The 18,658-nt window shown below is 33.7% G+C and overlaps 4 protein-coding genes and 1 long non-coding RNA gene across 11 annotated transcripts; 3 read left to right on the top strand and 2 right to left on the bottom strand.

Annotated features, from left to right (window-relative positions):
* Positions 1-1,116: 1,116 nt before the first annotated feature.
* Positions 1,117-1,741, bottom strand: LOC143185472 (uncharacterized). Its single transcript, XM_076388504.1, has 2 exons — positions 1,587-1,741; positions 1,117-1,429 (listed from the first exon to the last, which is right to left on the bottom strand). The coding sequence occupies exon 2, from the start codon at positions 1,422-1,424 to the stop codon at positions 1,197-1,199; it is 228 nt and encodes a 75-aa protein (XP_076244619.1). The 5' UTR covers positions 1,425-1,429; positions 1,587-1,741; the 3' UTR covers positions 1,117-1,196.
* A 129-nt stretch (positions 1,742-1,870) lies between these two features.
* Dysb (dystrobrevin binding protein dysbindin) lies at positions 1,871-4,077 on the bottom strand. 2 transcript variants are annotated; one of them, XM_076388500.1, is made up of 6 exons: positions 3,746-4,077; positions 3,014-3,323; positions 2,571-2,860; positions 2,351-2,506; positions 2,143-2,283; positions 1,871-2,069 (listed from the first exon to the last, which is right to left on the bottom strand). In XM_076388500.1, the coding sequence occupies exons 2-6, from the start codon at positions 3,067-3,069 to the stop codon at positions 1,981-1,983; spliced, it is 732 nt and encodes a 243-aa protein (XP_076244615.1). In that variant the 5' UTR covers positions 3,070-3,323; positions 3,746-4,077; the 3' UTR covers positions 1,871-1,980. The 2 variants fall into 2 exon arrangements, with proteins under 2 accessions (XP_076244615.1, XP_076244612.1); XM_076388497.1 differs by lacking the exon at positions 3,746-4,077 and adding an exon at positions 3,500-3,584.
* A 1,555-nt stretch (positions 4,078-5,632) lies between these two features.
* Positions 5,633-6,771, top strand: LOC143185474 (uncharacterized). Its single transcript, XR_013002925.1, has 2 exons — positions 5,633-5,752; positions 5,878-6,771. It is a non-coding gene; the product is annotated as an uncharacterized LOC143185474 (long non-coding RNA).
* Positions 6,772-7,559: 788 nt separating this feature from the next.
* Positions 7,560-15,001, top strand: LOC143185456 (uncharacterized). 4 transcript variants are annotated; one of them, XM_076388468.1, is made up of 10 exons: positions 7,560-7,681; positions 7,794-7,897; positions 9,155-9,603; positions 9,664-9,947; positions 10,021-11,208; positions 11,715-12,007; positions 12,247-12,324; positions 12,439-12,643; positions 12,713-12,814; positions 12,889-15,001. In XM_076388468.1, exons 2-10 carry the CDS (start codon positions 7,801-7,803, stop codon positions 13,226-13,228), a joined length of 3,036 nt encoding a protein of 1,011 aa, XP_076244583.1. In that variant the 5' UTR covers positions 7,560-7,681; positions 7,794-7,800; the 3' UTR covers positions 13,229-15,001. The 4 variants fall into 4 exon arrangements, with proteins under 4 accessions (XP_076244583.1, XP_076244582.1, XP_076244581.1 ...); XM_076388467.1 differs by having other exon boundaries at positions 12,235-12,324; XM_076388466.1 differs by having other exon boundaries at positions 12,247-12,643.
* Positions 15,002-15,321: 320 nt separating this feature from the next.
* LOC143185466 (uncharacterized) lies at positions 15,322-18,289 on the top strand. 3 transcript variants are annotated; one of them, XM_076388496.1, is made up of 3 exons: positions 15,322-15,356; positions 16,154-16,474; positions 16,633-18,289. In XM_076388496.1, exons 2-3 carry the CDS (start codon positions 16,187-16,189, stop codon positions 17,221-17,223), a joined length of 879 nt encoding a protein of 292 aa, XP_076244611.1. In that variant the 5' UTR covers positions 15,322-15,356; positions 16,154-16,186; the 3' UTR covers positions 17,224-18,289. The 3 variants fall into 3 exon arrangements, with proteins under 3 accessions (XP_076244611.1, XP_076244610.1, XP_076244609.1); XM_076388495.1 differs by lacking the exon at positions 15,322-15,356 and adding an exon at positions 15,886-16,036; XM_076388494.1 differs by lacking the exon at positions 15,322-15,356 and having other exon boundaries at positions 15,886-16,474.
* The last annotated feature ends 369 nt before the right edge of the window (positions 18,290-18,658 follow it).

Below are 18,658 nucleotides of genomic sequence, written 5' to 3'. Positions count from 1 at the left end.
AAGAAAATGTATATAAACTATCCGGCATACATACATATATACGATGTATTTTGTACTCGAAAATTAGTTTTGGAAGGTGTACAAAAATTATTGCCTTCTATAAGACTTATGATAATCCAGAACGAAAATCCGGCATTTTTAAAACGTTAAGCTTTGTGATGAATAGTGATTTACGTGTGACAATTTCAAATTGAGATATAACATTTGAAGCAATGCGATTAAAACTATCGACCATGAACTTTGTAAATGTATCATGTGCACTCAACTTGCATACGTGTAAATATTAAACATAAAATGTTTATTTAATATACAAATTTTATATGAGATTTTAGTTATTAACAGATATTATCCTTCCATTTATAGTGATTTACTTTTAGTCAAGTAATTACTCACTGTAAGTGCAAGAGGAATAAGTTTCCATTATGTATGGAACAAGGTTTTTAGCAAAAAAAACGTGAATTTTACTATTATGTAACATCTCGTGAACGTCTACTGTGAAATGTGTTCAACAAAAAATGATAACATTAGTATGTTATTTATATCATTACTGAGACTTTACAATTAGGAATGATGTATGTACATATAGTATTTATTTGTAAGCATTTATTTAATGTGTCTATTCAGTTCTACATTGAACAGTGTATAAATTGGCGATTGCTATAAACGTTCTATGTTGCAAAATTTAACAAATGTTCATGTTTCATGTATGTGCAAAAAATCTTTCATATGGCAAGTTGTACTTAAGTTTTGTTTATGATCATAAAAATATAAAAAATTGTCTATAACATATATTTAGATAAAGATGCACAAATTACAAAAATACCATATAAAGCACATTTGTTCTTTGTCAAATTTGGAAATCACTCAGGGCTTAATCTCATAATACACCTTTTTATACTCATTCAAAAGATATTATAAGAGATGTATACAGATGTGACTTCTCAAATAAAATAATTAAGAAAAAAATATCAATGAACAAAATTTAATGTTCATATATATATTTTTTTGCATGTATAAAAACTTTGTTATGCAATATATATTTTAAAAAGAAATTCATCTCGATGAATCAGAATCGAAATAATTTAAAAATAAATTGTCATGAAAAAATTCAATTAATAATTGACACAACATTTACATGTTTTATTTTATTATAATATCATCGTAATATGTTACATTTACGCTCACGTTTTAACTTATTAGGACACTTCAATAGATGCATCTTCCAAAGGTTTTCCTTCGGCCAACAATTCCTCTTGAGCTTTTAATTGCAATGTTTTGTGGAGAGGTCGTACATATCGTATGTATTCGTATATTTTATAAGAAAGCATCGATCCTGAGATTATGGTAACGGCAACACAAGTATTTACAAATCCTCTATGCAATTTATCTAATATGTATTCCTTGCTTTTATACTTCGGCAACATTTTTTCTGAAAGCAAATAATATTGACAGAAATTGTCAGAAACCATTAGAAATTAGTATATTTGTACTTTAAATTGAACATTCGATAAGATTAAATTTATTCAAAATGTTTACAAACAATTGCATGTAAAATAGAACAATAATTATATTGGTATGATCCGTACCTGTTAATAGAGGTAGGTGGAAATGTATCGACAGTCGTATATGTTATTTTAATTCTTTAGTTATATTTTAGGTTATGATTTCGCATGCCTCTTCACCAATGGATAATCTAGTGTGTAGTATGAGGGTATGTACGACGTTAACTAACCAAACCTGACCTAACCTAAGAAAATGGGGATTACGTAAGTATTGTATTTCTCATCACATGGCATGGATTATTTTAGTTTAGTTCATTCAAGATATTTATATGGAATTAAAATGATGGGTCTATAATGTAATTTCTAAAAAAACTATAATTTATTTATTACAATTCCATATATTGTTCATAATTTCAAAATATAATTTATACATTTCAATTTTTAAATTATTTACATTGGAAATTAAATTGTTGTATTTTTAATTTTCTAAAAATTCATCAAATATTTTTGAATCTACATCTAACACTATCTCATCCAGAGAAGGCCCTTGTTGTGTGACTGGCAATTCTGGAAGAAAGATAAATTAAAGAACATTGAGTTTAGAAAAATATCATTTTATCTGTAAAACATTGGAACATACTAGATATTGCTCCTGTTGCTTTATATTCTTCAAGTTCCTCTTTAAAAACTTCTTCAAATGTATCCCTTCTTTCTTTCATTAATTTCTGCTGCTTAAGTTCATATTTTGACACTCTTTCAATATGTTCATTAGCCAACTTTTCTGAAATTAACACACTCTTAAATTGTTTGCATTAATGCAGTTAGTATATAAGCATTATGTAATGTACCTTTCACAATATTTAACTCTGCAAGTTTTTTCTCTTTGTACAAAGCTAGTTGAAATCTGTGATCCAATTGTCTACTTTGTAAATCCAACATTTCATTTAAATCTTCCAATCGATAAATAGCTCCTTCTACTTCTTCAAACATTTCTTGCAAAGTACCTTAGACGATGAAAAAATTATATATTAACTTTGTGTATGTTATAAATTTCATTTAAAATAATACCTATTTGGTCCATGAGATCTTGTATTGCATTGTTGATTTTTGGAATATAAGCTAAAGTACTATTTAAACATGTTATATTCTTCCATTCCTGTTCAAGCTTTTCATAGATATTTCCTATGAATTTATCTGCCTCTTGAGCTTTCTCTGCATTTTCTTCTGCAAGTTCATGTAACTCATTCCATTGTAACTGGTATCTATGTAAGATATCAGCACCCGCATCATAATTAACATTTCTCACATTCACAGATTTTTTTTGTTTTGGATTTTCAGTAACAGCAAGTCCTCGAATACTAAAATAACAATGTTTACATGTGTAAAACATTTACCAAAAATTATATGCAGTTATAGTTTTATTTGGAGGAAGCTTTTAGAATTTAAATTTTTTATTCAGAATATTCTTCATTTGGAAAAGAAAATTATAAACACATATAAATATTCTTTACCTAGCTGATATACCTTCTTGTACTGTTTGAAACTTGTTACGTAAAGTACCAAACATAATTATAAGTTGTTTTCTTTATAGTTACAAGCTATGCTAATTGAAATACTCAGAGTACTTATGTCATACTTTTTGTACACTTTTAAAATATCTTTATATTAGCATACATAATAGTGGTGAATAAAAGGTAAACTTTTTACCACAAACAGTAATGGACTAGTAAGATAACCTCTTTTCGAAAGTCGTTAACGATAATTTTTTAAGTTTTTGCTAACATAAATTGCATATGGAACTAGCGATTGTTGGCTGCGTTTCTGTTAAATAAAACATACAATTTTTGAAATTATTATTCTACAAATTAGAAACAGATAACAATATAAGAAGAAATTTAATCAGATTAATTGAATTATAATTAAAAAAACTGATTTGACACGTTCACACATTTCTTCACACGTTTTAATTATTATAGACGTATGAAAAACTTGTGTACTTTTTCGATAAAATATGTTGTTTTGGGTTTTGTGAAGAGCATAACACTTCGCGCAACTGTTCTCCTCAGGTTGGCAGAACTGATTTGAAATCCAACGAATACATATACATACAATACTTAACCTACACTCATTTGAATGAAGGTATTAATTAAATATCCTGAGACTACTGAGTAGTACAAATCTTTGCAATGAATTATATTCAAAATTATGAGAAGTACATTAAATAATAGTTACTTTGTAAATACCTTACTATTGATTGACTTAAAAAAACTGTCACTCGATTTTGACAAAAAACTGAGTTTTGTAATTGTTAAATTACGTATTATTTACTATAAGGTGTAGAAAATCAAATTTGCAGAAATGATGTGCGGTGAGTAGAGCATAAAAACAGTTAATGAAGTATAAATACTTTCCATTGTAGTGTATAGTGATTCATCCCAATTCTACTAAAAAAAATATAAATTTTAACAATATATTTTTAACATGGAACAATTTGGCAACATCGCTAAAGCTTAACTCCCCCCGTCTGACACTATAACTGTGGTGCCTAGCAACCGGTGAGGTCAACAAACGAGGTCAAATTGCAAATGATCTGAGCAAGAAAATTTAGTAGGTACATAGTGTTCTTATAGCAATACGTACAACAATTTAATATTTATTGATATAACTGAGTCACATTGCACTTAAATATAAAAATCTGTACTATAACACAATAATAATATAATACATTAATATGTACTTATAAAGATTACGTATACATTTTTCATCGATGTATGAATTGCAATCAATGACGTTCCTGTAACGCAAAGTAAATTTTATTACTCATAAATAAAAAAGAAAGTCTTCGTTGTTAGTAAACAGTACGAATAAAACATTTATATACTTCTCGTGGTACATAGCTTTACTATGAAACCAAAGAAGTGAATAAAAGTATCTCCTATGTTGCCAAGTGTTGCACTGCTCCGTCTCCATCTTTTTAGGTTCTGCAACTCTCGGGGTAAAACCGATAATAGTACTTCATGTATTATTATCTATTAAGTTGATTCAGTAAACTTTAATTAATAGTATTTTGAAGTACATATTTTGATAATCGATTTGATAGAAGCAGAAACGCAGAAGCTTCATCGGCCTGGAATCAGCATACTTTGTTGATAACCTTAAACGAGCTTGTGAAGTCCCGTTAACCAGAACCACCATCGAAACCTTTATCTTTTTCTCTCCCTACTACGCGTGTAATGAGCATAACTTGAACGAATCTCGTCAGAGGAGGCTCGAGCTTAGAAAGTTGTGCGCAACTCGCAATGAAACTAGATTTGCGGGAGGCGGCGGTGACAGAGGGGAGTAGTAGTCGGGGATGTTGGGTCAACGTACGTATCCAAGTCTCCCCTTTCTCCTCGCACCAAGTTGGACCGCTACTATATCATGGTGAACTTGCTCCTCCATAAAGGTGATTACCTTTCTGCGCATACTAGCATGGCTGCCGCGCATACTAGTAGGAGTTGCCAACCAAAGGACGAAGCGTCCATGGTAGGGATGAAATCAATAGTCAAGTATTCCGTGGAATGAGAATGTCAACTGGATATATATGTTTGACCATTCAATTGCTTGCTTGAGCTTTATTCGGCCGAAACGAGGCGGTGGAAATAGTCGGAAGTGAACTTCCATTGTGATGGCTGTTGAATACTCTTTTTCCGTTAATCACCTGCGATTGTGTTGAGACGCATACGAAAGAATGTTAAAGCTCTTTAATGTAACAAAATACGATATTCTGTACAATATTCTGTAATGTTAGTATAGGTAGGTACACTACGGAAGGATACATCTACGAAGAAATAAGAACCGGTTTGAAAGATAAATTAAGGGTGAAGCTTTGATTTATGACTTCGGATTTAATGCTGCAGATTGATATGTATGGAATTCCACTTCAACTAAATATAGAATTCCAAGCACGGGATGTTTGAGTATATCTGCAGTATATAACATAACAGAACCTGTTACCGATCAATAGGCGCCAGTTTCGGCCGTTTTCGACATGTTCCGTTAAGTCCCCCTACTATATTCGTTCTTGTCGACCTCCAACCATTCGTGCCACGCCTTGTTCACACACATTTTCCCAATCAAACCGGTTTATATTAAGTTGTGTTGGTGTACACATTACCATGGAAAAACTTTGTCTTAAGAAAGTTCTTTCTCTTAACTTCACTAAAGTTAAGTCCCAATATCTTACGCATAGTTTCAAAATGAATGGTATTGTAAGTACAAAATATGCAACATCTTTACAATTTTATATCACAAAAATCGTGACTACAAATACTAAACCGAAGAATATTCGTAAATATAGTCATGTAGTTTCGGTATAATCACTCAATAAATGCAGGGTGCATGCTTTCGATGGATAGAGAAAGAAAGAAGAGGGAATCTTGCGGCGTCACTATGATCCTCAAAAGACCGGAAAATCAAGTATAAATTATGGATGTAAATCGCCAGAGTGCAGCGTAGTATTTAAGCACAATGGATGACAGGTGGGAATTGGATAGTTACCGGTGACGATTTTGTTGGAGAATTGTAGGGGCCGAGGGACGGAGTGGAACGTTGGAGGGATGGTAAAGAGAACGTGGGAAGAAAAAAGGAAAGAGTAGGGGCAGAAGTTGGAGCAAGAGAGCAGTCGCGAAAAATAAAACAAGAGAAGCAGCTGGTCGGAGAGGGGAAGAAAGAGGTTGGTTTAGTTGGAAATGGAAAGAAAATCACGAAGTGATGGAGAGGGTGAGCAAGCAAGAGAGAGCGTGCAAGATAAACAGAGAGGGAGGAAAGAGTTTTACAGTGAAGTTCGAGTTGCGCCTGCGTCGACAGTACTCGCTATGAGCGGATTGGCTCCCTACTCATACTTGAGTGCACGTTAGGTTGACTTAATTTCAATTCGGGCTCCTTCCCTACTTCCCCCTTCCCTCTATCTTCAATATACATCAGCATCGATCCCTTTTATATTTGTTAGGCTTCGCTCGAAGGGCGTAAGGCAGCGCAATAAGTGCTTATGGCATGCAGTGAACCCTCTGATTGTCTGATAAAGAAAACCTGCACTAGCAGAGGTAGAAGACATATCGGGGAAGACAAGAAGAGGGTGAAGGGGAGGAGAGGAAGTGGATAAAGGTGGTGATGGTAGTGCAGCAGAGGAGAAGTTAGGCACACGAAGAAACCAAAGGAGAAGAGAAGAGAAGAGAAGAGAAGAGAAGAGAGGAGAGGAGAGGAGAGGGAAACCCAACGTTTGCAGGGATCGGCGCACGCTACCCCGCGCGCGCGCGCGCGCTCTTGCTTGTCCTTACAGAACAACGCATCTGAACATTCTGAACCGTCGCTGAACGCGCCTCAACAGTTCGGCACGAATTCACACTGAGTTGATTATCCTGTCCGACGCGCGGGTTTCATCGTGGCGCCGCCATATTGGCGGCTCGATATAACACGTACTAATAATAAGTTCAGATTAGTTACGGTAGGCATCGCGGTTGACGCGCCGATTTTATCTTTGTTGAGAATGTCGCTACACAACGAACCGTGCCATCAAGTGATCATGTCATAACAATTTGGCGGCCATATTTAATTAACATATACAACAAAACCGGGAGGGAAGTTTAGCGTCCGAACAACGAGAGGAGCTCAAACATTTTTTTTTCTTTTTTTGTAATTTCATATGAGTTGTCTCGAGTTTTCATGTTCCGTTTCAACAATAATGTAATTCGGCGTTGTATTGACAGTCAATAGTCAGCAATTGGAAAGTAAATGGAATGTTGTTTCTTATTTGCATCGAGTTGATTTAATGAAGTTTGACACATGTTAATTGTTCGCCTCATGACCGCTTAATTGACCTTATTTTCATTCAACACTTCATCGACGACCGTAAACATAGATCAACGTCTTGTAATAAGTTCGCACGAGGTAGTATACATTGACAACCGTATCTTTTTTTTGCGGGCTTTTTGTACAGTTGATTGTTATTCTAGTGACGAAAGATTATCGTAATTGAGTGATACATGTGGACACTTGCTTATTACAACGGAATAAATATGTGTACATTATTAATCGATGAACTTTGTTGACGTGCGTGATTATCGACGAAAGATCGCTTAAATGAAGATAAATTTTTATTAATGTTCCTGTGACAATTCGCATTGTTGATAACAATGCCTGTAAGTGTAACAAAATAATTACTTAAATGTAACAGTATTAATACTAATATTAGCAAATAAAATTTATGATGATGTTCATATTGTATAACAATGACAATCATTTCGTTTACAGATTGGAAATGAACAATCCATTAGATCAAGACTTTGAAGAATTCAAATTTCCCAATCAAAGGAATATTTATAAAGATGATGCAGTGGATGATTTACAAAAATTTGGTATGTTTTTCCCCAGAATATTGACAAATTTGAAGTATGACAAAACAAACTATATACAAAAATTAATGTAACATTCATCACAGATAATATTAAAGCTTAGCCCAGCTTTTATAAATTATTTCCTTCAAAATTATATCAAACATTCATTCTCATTTTATCAAATACATTTTTTTGTAAACCTGCTTCATCTGTATTGAACGTAACAGATGAATCTGGACGCAATACCTATTTTTTTATTCTAAAAAGTAAATTTAACACTAATAATACGTACAAGTATAAAATATTTTATAAAGAAGTAGAACTGAGAATTAAAATAGAAAACTTGTTAACAAATAGAAAAAAAATTCGTATATTCGACATATGCTGTGAAAGGTTAGGGTAGCATTAATTACTATCAATTTGAGAACGATGAAATCTATGTTAGTTTTCTATTAATTATTAGATGTAATACAGCATAACTTACATGTTTTATTTATATTTAACGAAGCATGAATACACGTCTGTTCCTCAAAGAAAAGAGGCTGAAATGATTCACTATATTGCGAGAAATACTGTTTCATTTCATTATTCACGCTTGCTTAATTAAGCATGAACGTTTCAATAATTTTTTCGTTCGAATAAGAAATGTACATAAATTAATATGCTTATTTACGATCAGGAAAACAACAGTTTATGCACATTCACAATGTCACAGCAAGATACGGTTCTCGATGTGGCCATATTTCGGCGCGAATTTCGCAGTAATACAAAATGAGCCAATGATATTCATTCTTTAGATAGTATCGATTTGTGAGTCCTGTTTTCAATTCTCGGCAAAAGTGGAGGCAATTACATCGCTTGCGCTAGGTTGTCTGCTGCTGGTGCAACCATTTTGCATGAACACTTGCTGTTGCTGCATGTACATCGGCATCGATTGTTTACATCCGTTGTAACACGGGAACGCGGGTTGATAAAACGGATTGAACCTCTCGAATGAAGAATGTGTTAAGAGGATACAATTGATGTGTAGCTGTTAAAGAATATTAACAAACAATAATATCAGTTTAGTATATTTGACAGAAAATACGAAAGCGCGGCAAATTATTGTGTTGACATTTTTTCTGTGACTTTGACCAGCGAAGGTGGTTAAGTGTTCCATCTTTGAGTTAGTTTGTTTTTAAGGAGAGCAGAATTTTTTTTACAAAATAGTGTTATTTGGTTTACTGTAATGATGTAACGTAATTACAGTGTAATTTTTTAGATATTATTTTATTCCAGGTGGACACGGTGAAGATCAAACCTCTATATTTACTCTACAGTCTGAAATACTAAGCTGTGAGATTTGTGGGAAAGAGTTTCTAACAAAGAAACAACTACGTTCTCACATATTTACTCATTTGGGAAGAGCACGTGTTGTTTTAAGAAGAGTTACGAACTTGAAACCTGTAAAACGAAAGCATAGCAACACGTATTGGCTAGACTCTAAGAAAAAAGGTTCTCTGAAATTAATATTAAAAAAGCAAAGCTTTCTTGATCCTCTTAAGCTTAAACTGAAAAAGTCATCACAGTCTGAAGATTTTACTGTTGTAAATAGCAACATTAATCTGGGTACGGAAAACCACTGTCGAGGAGACGTGGCTGAGGCAAAGGAGAATGATCAAAGACATGACAAAGATACAGAAAATTCAATCGATCAACCGTTTGAAGACGTGATGGTGGAGCAACAGGTATGTTAATGGATATTGTAAATGATAATGGGTATTTTACATAAAATATATCATTAATAGGATGAATATGGGAACATCAAGTTCAATAATGATAATCATAGTTCATTGGATGAAAATGATAGACCATCCATAGATGTAAATGAAGGTGACTCAGGTGTAGGGAGTGATATGGCAAATCCGTCTGAAAAAGAAGATCAAAATGTTGATGACTTACAAAGTGCAGACCAATACGACAATTCAGAAAAAAGACTCTCTGAACCAGAAGATCACGAAGAATCAGATGCATTGGAAGCAACATGTCGAGAAACTATTGAAAACTTGAAGAAGCTTGGTGAACAATCTGGGTAATATTGTGTATGAAAAAAATGTTCTTATATAAAATATGATTTTATCATAATCTGTTACTTAACTTTTCAGGTCTAGATCTATGAACCAGTTAATTGACAATTCAAGCATTGAGGAGGATGAGGATGGAGGGAGTGATTCCAACATGATCCAAGATCTAGAAGGAAATCCAGCAATTAGTATTATTTCCAAGCCTTCTACGTATTCGAATCATTCATCTGATTGTACAACAGTATGTGAGAATGAAGATAAGCCTGAAGAGTCAACGGAAGGGACAACTGGTTTCAATTGGAACCAGTTGTCCACAAACCTGTCAAACAAAAATAATGAGGCTTCTAAAGAAAATGAAGAACACTCCGAGCATGAGGGTGATAACAATATTGAAAATGCTGGATCTCTGTTGCAGAACTTAATTGAACATCAACGACATAATCAAAATGAAACATTATCAAACAATTTGCCACCAGAAACGGAATACGTTTCGCTTGAAAAGTTGGCGGAAACTGTCAGTACCTGTCGCGTATGTAATGAAAAATTCAAAGATATCGTTCAACTGGATGAGCATCGAAGCAAAGCTGGCCATTATCAGTGTAATATTCCAGAATGTATTAATCTTATTTTTCATTCGCCGTTGGAAGTTTCTATGCATAAGGCTCAAGTACATGGAACACCTCTTTCTCCGAACGTGAGCCAGTTGTCTCCTCATTTAAATACGAATTCGCCTCATTTGAATCAGAATTCACCTCATTTAAGTCAGACATCGCCACAATTAAATACGCATTCGCCACATGCAGTGTCAATGGAATCTCCGAATACACCGAATTCGCAGCAGCTAAGCAGAAATTCTCCTTTGACTTCTCCAAATCAAACAAATTCGCCGACGTATAATGTAGTAACTAATAGCGGACAACAAATTATACCGCCTGTTAACTTCGAACAGTTGCCCGCTCCTGTGCAACAGTTAGCTCAGCAAGTACAACGTATGCCACTTCCACAAACGCAAATGCCTCCAAGTCTTCCACCAGGTGCTAATACAATGATCCCTGGACCAAATTACTTCGTACAGCCACCAGGAAGGCCTCCTCTGTATAGAGTTCCTGGTCCACAGGGCATGCATTATCCTCCACATATAGCGCATTTGTATCCACAGTATGGACCGGCGGGCCCATATCCACAAATGACTGCACCGCCACAAATGCATCCTCAGTTGTCCCAACAAATTTCTCGTGGAAGGTATCCTACTGTTGCACAAAGTAGTCGGCAAGTACCATTATAACCTACGGAAATATACGAACTATTATCAGATAAATTTAACCCTTCGCTACACACTTGCGGCCTCTGCTATCCGTTCAGAAAGTTTAATTATCCGGCTCTTTATTTCTTGGCTGTCTGTTAATGTTTTCAATCATTTTTTGGTAAAAAATATCTCGTAAGTTTCAAAACCTTACTGATTTCATCGACTTTGTCGACATACTAACAACAGTCAAAACATGATTGATTAAGCTACAGAAGGTTACGAGGCTGCTGTTGATTTTTCTGTCTCGTGATAGGAAAATAATGAAATTGCGGACTCAAGTCGTCTGTCTACGGAGTATATCCGATTTCTCTGTTTATCCTTTTATCTGCAGCATACGCTACGCTGACGCGACGCTTCATGGACAAATGATCGCACACTCCGCAACGCGTGTAATGGAGGACTAAATGTAGAATCACATTTCTTCTAGACGAAGTATTAAGCAGTTTAATTTGCATTTGTGTTCTTATAGGGCACCACGTACGCCACAGGCTGGACCAACTCCGCGGCAACGCATGAAACGTCCTGTGCAGCAAACGATGCAAGCACAGCAGCAAAATAATTCTGCAGCAAAACAACGACGAATGGACGTTTTATTACCAGATAGAAATGAAGACGCGGATTGTCATGTTATCGCTCAACAAAAGAGAAACGACGGTTTGCCCGTTATACAAAATGTTCAAGGTGCTACTACCCAACAAACTGGTAGAAACGATTCTACTATACATCTTACGGACTCTATAACTCTTAGTGTACGGCAACCAGGTGAGCCAAACGCTTATTTATTTTCTTTTAAGTATTTGTTATATTTTTTTATCTGTTTAAGCCTCTTCTGAGAATTAGTTTGTTATTTTCATGTATTTATTTTTCTCCCCATATTTCTTTTTATAAATTGATTTCGTCGTTCTTTCAAATGTTATGGGATGTACGCAACTAATCGTGGAAGAGGTACCTAACAGGAATAAAAAAAATCTTATTTTACTAATCTAAAGGTTCCGCTCCAGCTCAAGTGCAGAACACGCCAGGTGCTGGCGGGAAGAAGTCCGATGCAAAGGCTGTGGCGAATGTACTGGCAGCCAGAGGTATTACTGTTACTCCAGCAGCAAATAAAAATAAAACAAGCGAACAAAACAAACAGCAGATACCTTCCCAGCCACAGAGGACTACACCTTCACAGCAGCCTTTAAATGTTACAGCGCTCAATCTGAATTCTGCTATTTCTATCATACCAGCTAGTTCTCAAAAAAAGCAACAGGAGCAAGGCCAGTTTGTTGTCCCCCAAAATAAACAGAATAAAACAGCGGTGAATGAAGTGGAAAGACCACCGAGACCACCTACTGTAGATTTGACGCAAGATGGCCCACCACAAATGCCAGTGGTTAGGCGTGGAAGACCGCCACGGTAATATACGTTCAAGAAAATCTTAGTTGCGTTTATTTACGATAATGAGACGCTTGTTCGTTGTTACAGGGCATTGCTTACTTGCCAAGTATGCGATAAAAATTTCCAGAACCAAGAAATATTGACACAGCACATGGCTACACATCGGGCACCGAGTAAACTACTTCACAAGTAAGTCCATTGTAAATGATTTTCTTCTATCAGGATTAATGTTTTAATTTATCAAATGACCTTCTATTTACTAGGTGTAATCTTTGTCCTGCTCAGTATCCGACAGCCAATGCGCTGATAACGCACAAACAAGCGTATCACAAGGAAGTTGATACGGTTGCACAAAACGGTGGTGCGGAATTGGCACTACCAGTTGTAGATTTGAAGTCTCCTCATGTGTTGAACCGTTTATCGAATCTCGGTATACAAAGTTATATTCCGCTGTCGCAGCTTAGTGCTCAGACTGGCGGCTATTTTGGATTACCGATCATTACAATAGACGGTGCAAGAAATCCTAACACTTGCAATCTAGGTGCACTCGGTGCTACTTCTATTCTGAGTTTAGGTCCTCTTAAACATTTGTCGAACAGGTAACTGTGGACAATTTTACATTTGGCCTACGTTCTGTGCAATCTCTATGTATCTTTTATTAGTGAGAAATTGTTTCACAAGTATTACCCGTCTATTACGATGAACTCTTATTTTTGACGAATTAGATAGCGTAAATCAGCTTTAAAATTGGTTTCTTTTTTCGTTGTATTAATTTTTCAAATGCTTTTTATTTTCTCCGTTTAATTGACCTAACTACAGTTAATTGACGATAGTCTTAAAGCAATACAGTATTTGTAACGAGGGTTGAAGAGGTGTTCGTGTTATTTTAGAATATTATAGAACAAGGTTTGAGATACACAATCATTATGAGATGATAGTATATATATACATATGTATATGTCATGTATCATTAACGAGAGAAGTTTTTAATGTGCGATTCGAATCGCACGGTAAATCATCGTCATTGCTAGTATATTTTTTTTAATAAAGACGTTAAATGAAAGAAAAACTTATCAAACCGTATCATTCGAGGTCATAGGTACCCGATACAGGTAAACAGTTGTTCCAAGAAGTAGTGCCACCTTTTAATTAACGTACATGAAAGCGTATGTGTGACATTCAATCTACAAAATAATGGAAATATACGAAACTATTAGAGTTCTCTCGTGCACCGGGTTAAGACGAAAGGGACATAATAATCTATCAGATTTATACAAGATTGTATTGATTTCTACAACGTAGATTGCCGATTCTTTTGAAGAAAAGAGAAAAGAGTATCTGTTTGTATCACTTGTGATTAGTGATGCTATCTTTTGGAATCTATTATCGGGAACACTAACGTATACATTTATTACACTTACTGCAGTGAGAGTTACTAACGTACCTAATCAGTAGATTCATTCTGCTACAGAAAAGAAAGGAATATGATGTACTCTGGATTCTTTAAAAGATTCTCTATACAGTAAATAATGATATTAATACACAGTGTTGCTAAATCACGTCCGTTTTTCCGGGTGAAAGAATCTAATTATAGAATTATAAAACAAACAGAGTTAATACAAAGATGGTACTTATAAGCGAAGAGTTAATTATTTTTTGGTCAAGCAGTTTTGTTTCCTATTAAACAAATTCATCCAGACGCACTGGTTGTAAATATATTTTGTAAAGAAGAAAAAAGAAGAAAATAACATAAAATGTATGCTCCTTTGTACTTGAAATGTCTTTATAAAGGTATTGATAAACTATATAAGTAATACTTGAAGGTCACCTTTAAGTATGATTCTCATGATATCACACGCGATCTTTATTTATTGTCATTCCTGTTGAAACATTGCTGTCTGTAAATAATTATCATTTTTTTGTGTATTGTGTATCTATTTTAAATAAGCAATCCGTTCCGTTCAAATGATAAAATATGAAAACGGTTACTAATTGCGCAAGAACTGATTTAAAATAATGACATTGTATATATTTGTATGATAATAAAAGAGACATGAAGTATATGATAATTTCAATGAAAATCCAGTTGGTTACGAAAGTAACGATAGGGCATTATATTGTACTTTGTTCAGAACTATTTTCGTACGTTTAAACAATTTTAGTATTGAATACTTTGATATAATTAACTTTTCAAGTTAACTTGTTTACTAGTTTTTGGAAAATTTATTTTTAAAGAATGAAGAGAAAAATTTTGGAAGTATCGTAGCATTACTTCCGAAAAGAAATAACTAAATAAAGAATTGATACGTACGTTGTACACGATTCCTGTACAATTATGATATAGCTTATGAATAAATTCCTATTTTTATTTGACAAGTTTGACAAACGTTTAATAATCGCCACTTTTTTATTCGCATTTCCTGTATTAGAAAAACCGAATGACGTTTATAGAATGTACTACTTTATTCATTTACATCTTTCTGTTACTAATAAATTTAAATATTAAAAGGAATTTGGGTGTATTTTATTAAATATATTTAAACAAGATAATTTTATTATTTTATGATTAATATATGTATATACAACAGTAAGTATTGATTTTTCAAAATAGTTTAAATTGTAAAAGTGAAATGTTTTAAAAATTCTAAATCTCATTATTGTTACTTCCGGTAGTTCATAGGCGAACGCGGGATTTCCTGAAATGTGAGCGAGGCGTCGGCGTCCGACAAATGTAACTATAATTCTTTATATTCTATCATAATTTTTCCTTATTACTTCATAAATTTGTTGTAATTGCTTATCAGTAACGATAAATCAGCTAGTCTGCATAAAATTATGCTTTTTTAAGCTACATTTTGCGATCTATTTTCCATACAAGTTTAACGGAATTTTGTTTGATCATGCTTATTTTATACAATTATCTTTATTTCACATATTTCTTATGTCATATAGGCTTCATAATCCTACATTAATATTATGTATATACATGAATTCATTTTATTTTGCGTCATCACTATGATTTGACAAAACTTTCCTTCAAGAGGAAAGGTTTCCCTTTAAATTATTTTTAAAAGTTCATTTTCAACGCGTAACTCATATTTTTCTTATTTAAATACAGTAATTCAAATTAGAATTATTCGATTCACTCTATTAATCGGGAATTTCTCTAACAATGTCCTTAGGAATGGAGAAACTTTCTGCTAGGAATGTGTTAGTATAAATTTACGCACGCGCCAATATAATTATGGGCGTCCTGTCATTTCACCTGAGGGCAGCGCCTAGAAGAGTATATTGTTGACGTTTCTATCGTCTTGTTTCGCATAGCTTCGATGCACTTGTAATCGAGTTTTATACTTTTTTAATAACTCGGCAATTTTCTCGTTCATTGACTATAGAACGTATTTTAGCGTGGTACTATAACCTGAATTTAAATTGTTCAACCATTTCAAAGTTTATCTGAGATCTATAATCCATCTATAATCCATCCTTTTTATTGTTATAATAAAACTTGATGGTCTTTTATTCCAGATATTTTGTTCATGTTACTTTGAACATTTCGGTATGAGTGCTACATTAAGTTCAAGAGCTGAGCAGTATTTCTACAGTATAAACCCCTTGGCACAAAGAATAGGGGAAGATATCGCTGCGACAAAAGAAGCCTATGAGGGTCTGTGGAATACATTAACTATAGCAGAGCGTAATCAAGCAATTAATGAAACTATAATCCAGCCAGAAGTGGCATTGAAGTATACATTGAAGAAGGTGGATGTCAGTAAAGAGTTACCAGAGTGGTATCCAAAGCTACGTATACAGACTGGTATGAAATATGTCATCGATGAAACTGGCTCTGTAAGTACATTATTAGTTTATATTATGAAAATTTGCTTAATGCTTTGAACCTAAATAAAAATTATAGACTATCAGGATTAGTTTAGTTGTACTTTGGTTCAAAGCACTTATTCAAATTCCTATAATTCAAAGCAATTTATTTTACTATAATATTGTAGACATTACGTTGGCGTGATGAGCACTCAGCTCCATTTTCATTCATGACTCAATCACAAATGAATCTCAGTATAATTGACTCAACTGAAGATGCAAAATCTAAATTAATCAGGGCTCAGTTTGGGGAATCACCACATTTTTCGAGCCCTGCTAAATCACAGAGAAACAATTCTAACTTACTTACTGATAGTTATACGTCATCTCATCAAGTTAGTCGTTTTCAGTCTGATTGTTTTTCAAGTAGTATTTTTGAGGATGAACAATGTAACAGTCTATTAAAAGGCAATTCAGACAGTGATCATACTGAAAGTATATTTGCTAAATTAATGAACAAAACATCTTTATTAAAATTGCAAAATAATTTAGATGATGATATGGAGAGCTTAGTTAGAGAAAGAGATTCAGATACTGATAAGAGTCAATCAAATACATTAGTTGTAATGTCGCGCACGAAATCGAGTGATATTAATGAATCAACTGCACTGTTAGAAACTCCTAGTTCTTACAGTAGTTTCCAGTCCTCTCAATTAAATCAGGAGGAGGAGGAAAGAACTATACCAAAGACTGGTTTTGAATTTCTTGATAATTGGTAGATATTTAAAGCAAATATTATACACAATTATGTTTGATTGAAATTGATACTACAACTGTTGTTCTTGCTTTATATTAAGAAGTATCTATAGACTTTTAGTTCCTAAAATAGATTTGCCATGGCAGCACTGATTCATATCACTTTGAATAATGTATTCATTTTTTAAAATACAGTCTTCAATAAATATGTATTAAATATGATCTCTAATTACGATGAGTTTACAAAATAATCTTGTTATAGAAAAAAGATACGAATCTTATTAAAAAACTGATTATAGAGGTGCTCGGCAATGGTTACCATTTCTTTAATAGAACATTTTTTGAGCTTATTTCGTTTATTTCTGCGTGAATGGTTTTTTCGGCGGTTCTAAAAAACCTATTTATAACAAGGAACCTCTGTAATTAGGAGTATCTTGATATTGAATGAATTAAATTTTGTATTACTTGAATATAAACTCTTTGCTGCTATAATGCAAAGACCATTAGACTTATAATAAGATTTAATAAGACATAGGTATTGTATAGATCTTTTAGAAAATGGAGAGTGTGCTGTTTTATAAACATTTAGTATTTTTATAGTGGTTTTATACCCGCATTTTTTTTGACAATTTTTACAAGTTTTATGCCATTGCTTCTTAAAACAATCATTGAACTATAGAAGAGTCTCATATAAATAATATTGAATTAAAGACTGAAGAGGCTATTTCATTTGAATTTCTTGCCACATCATATTTGACGCAAATTGACTATCATACTTCTCAAACAGACAGGAATGACAAGTTTTATGCAAATGCTATTAAGGATGTAGTCTGTCTAAGATAAGAGTGATAATTTCTTGGTGCATCTTAGTTGTAATACATAGTATAGAATTTCTTTATAAATTATTCATGAACAAAGCATTGAAATTTTATGGTATAGGAATGTGTCTGTTGTTTGTGTGCAATGGGTTGTGTCTGTGTGCTCAATAACATAAACCATCAAGTCATGTTTACTCAAATACATATTGTATATATATATAATACAGTATTGAAGCATTTATTATAATATTTAAATACATGAGTCCATGTATGGCAGTTGCATTTTTCAATGAGAACACTTCCACGAGGTTCATTCCTTCCTTCGATGGTCCTCTCAAAGTCCAGTCTCCTAAGTGGTCCAAAAACCGGAGAGCCAAACTGGTAAAAAAGAGCCAATAGATATTTAGAAAATTTAGCGTAAATCTTCAACACTGAACATTTCTTTTCCCAGGAATGCTACCTTCAGTTCTGGGCGATTGAATGATAGTTATATTCTCGTCCCCACCTCCGATTTTTCCAATTTTCGAATTGTTGTAATAACCGAAAATATTTTTGTTCGCGATGCAATAGAATTCCTCCAGATCAGTTGTTCTTGTTAATTTGGCTTCTGATTCTTTCTCGTAGGGTGACACCAGTATCA

The sequence above is a fragment of the Calliopsis andreniformis genome, chromosome 12 (genome assembly GCF_051401765.1).
Source record: "Calliopsis andreniformis isolate RMS-2024a chromosome 12, iyCalAndr_principal, whole genome shotgun sequence".
Classification (NCBI taxonomy): Eukaryota; Metazoa; Arthropoda; class Insecta; order Hymenoptera; family Andrenidae; genus Calliopsis; species Calliopsis andreniformis.
Note: the sequence above shows the minus strand (reverse complement) of the source record. Positions and strands in the feature narration are given on the sequence as shown.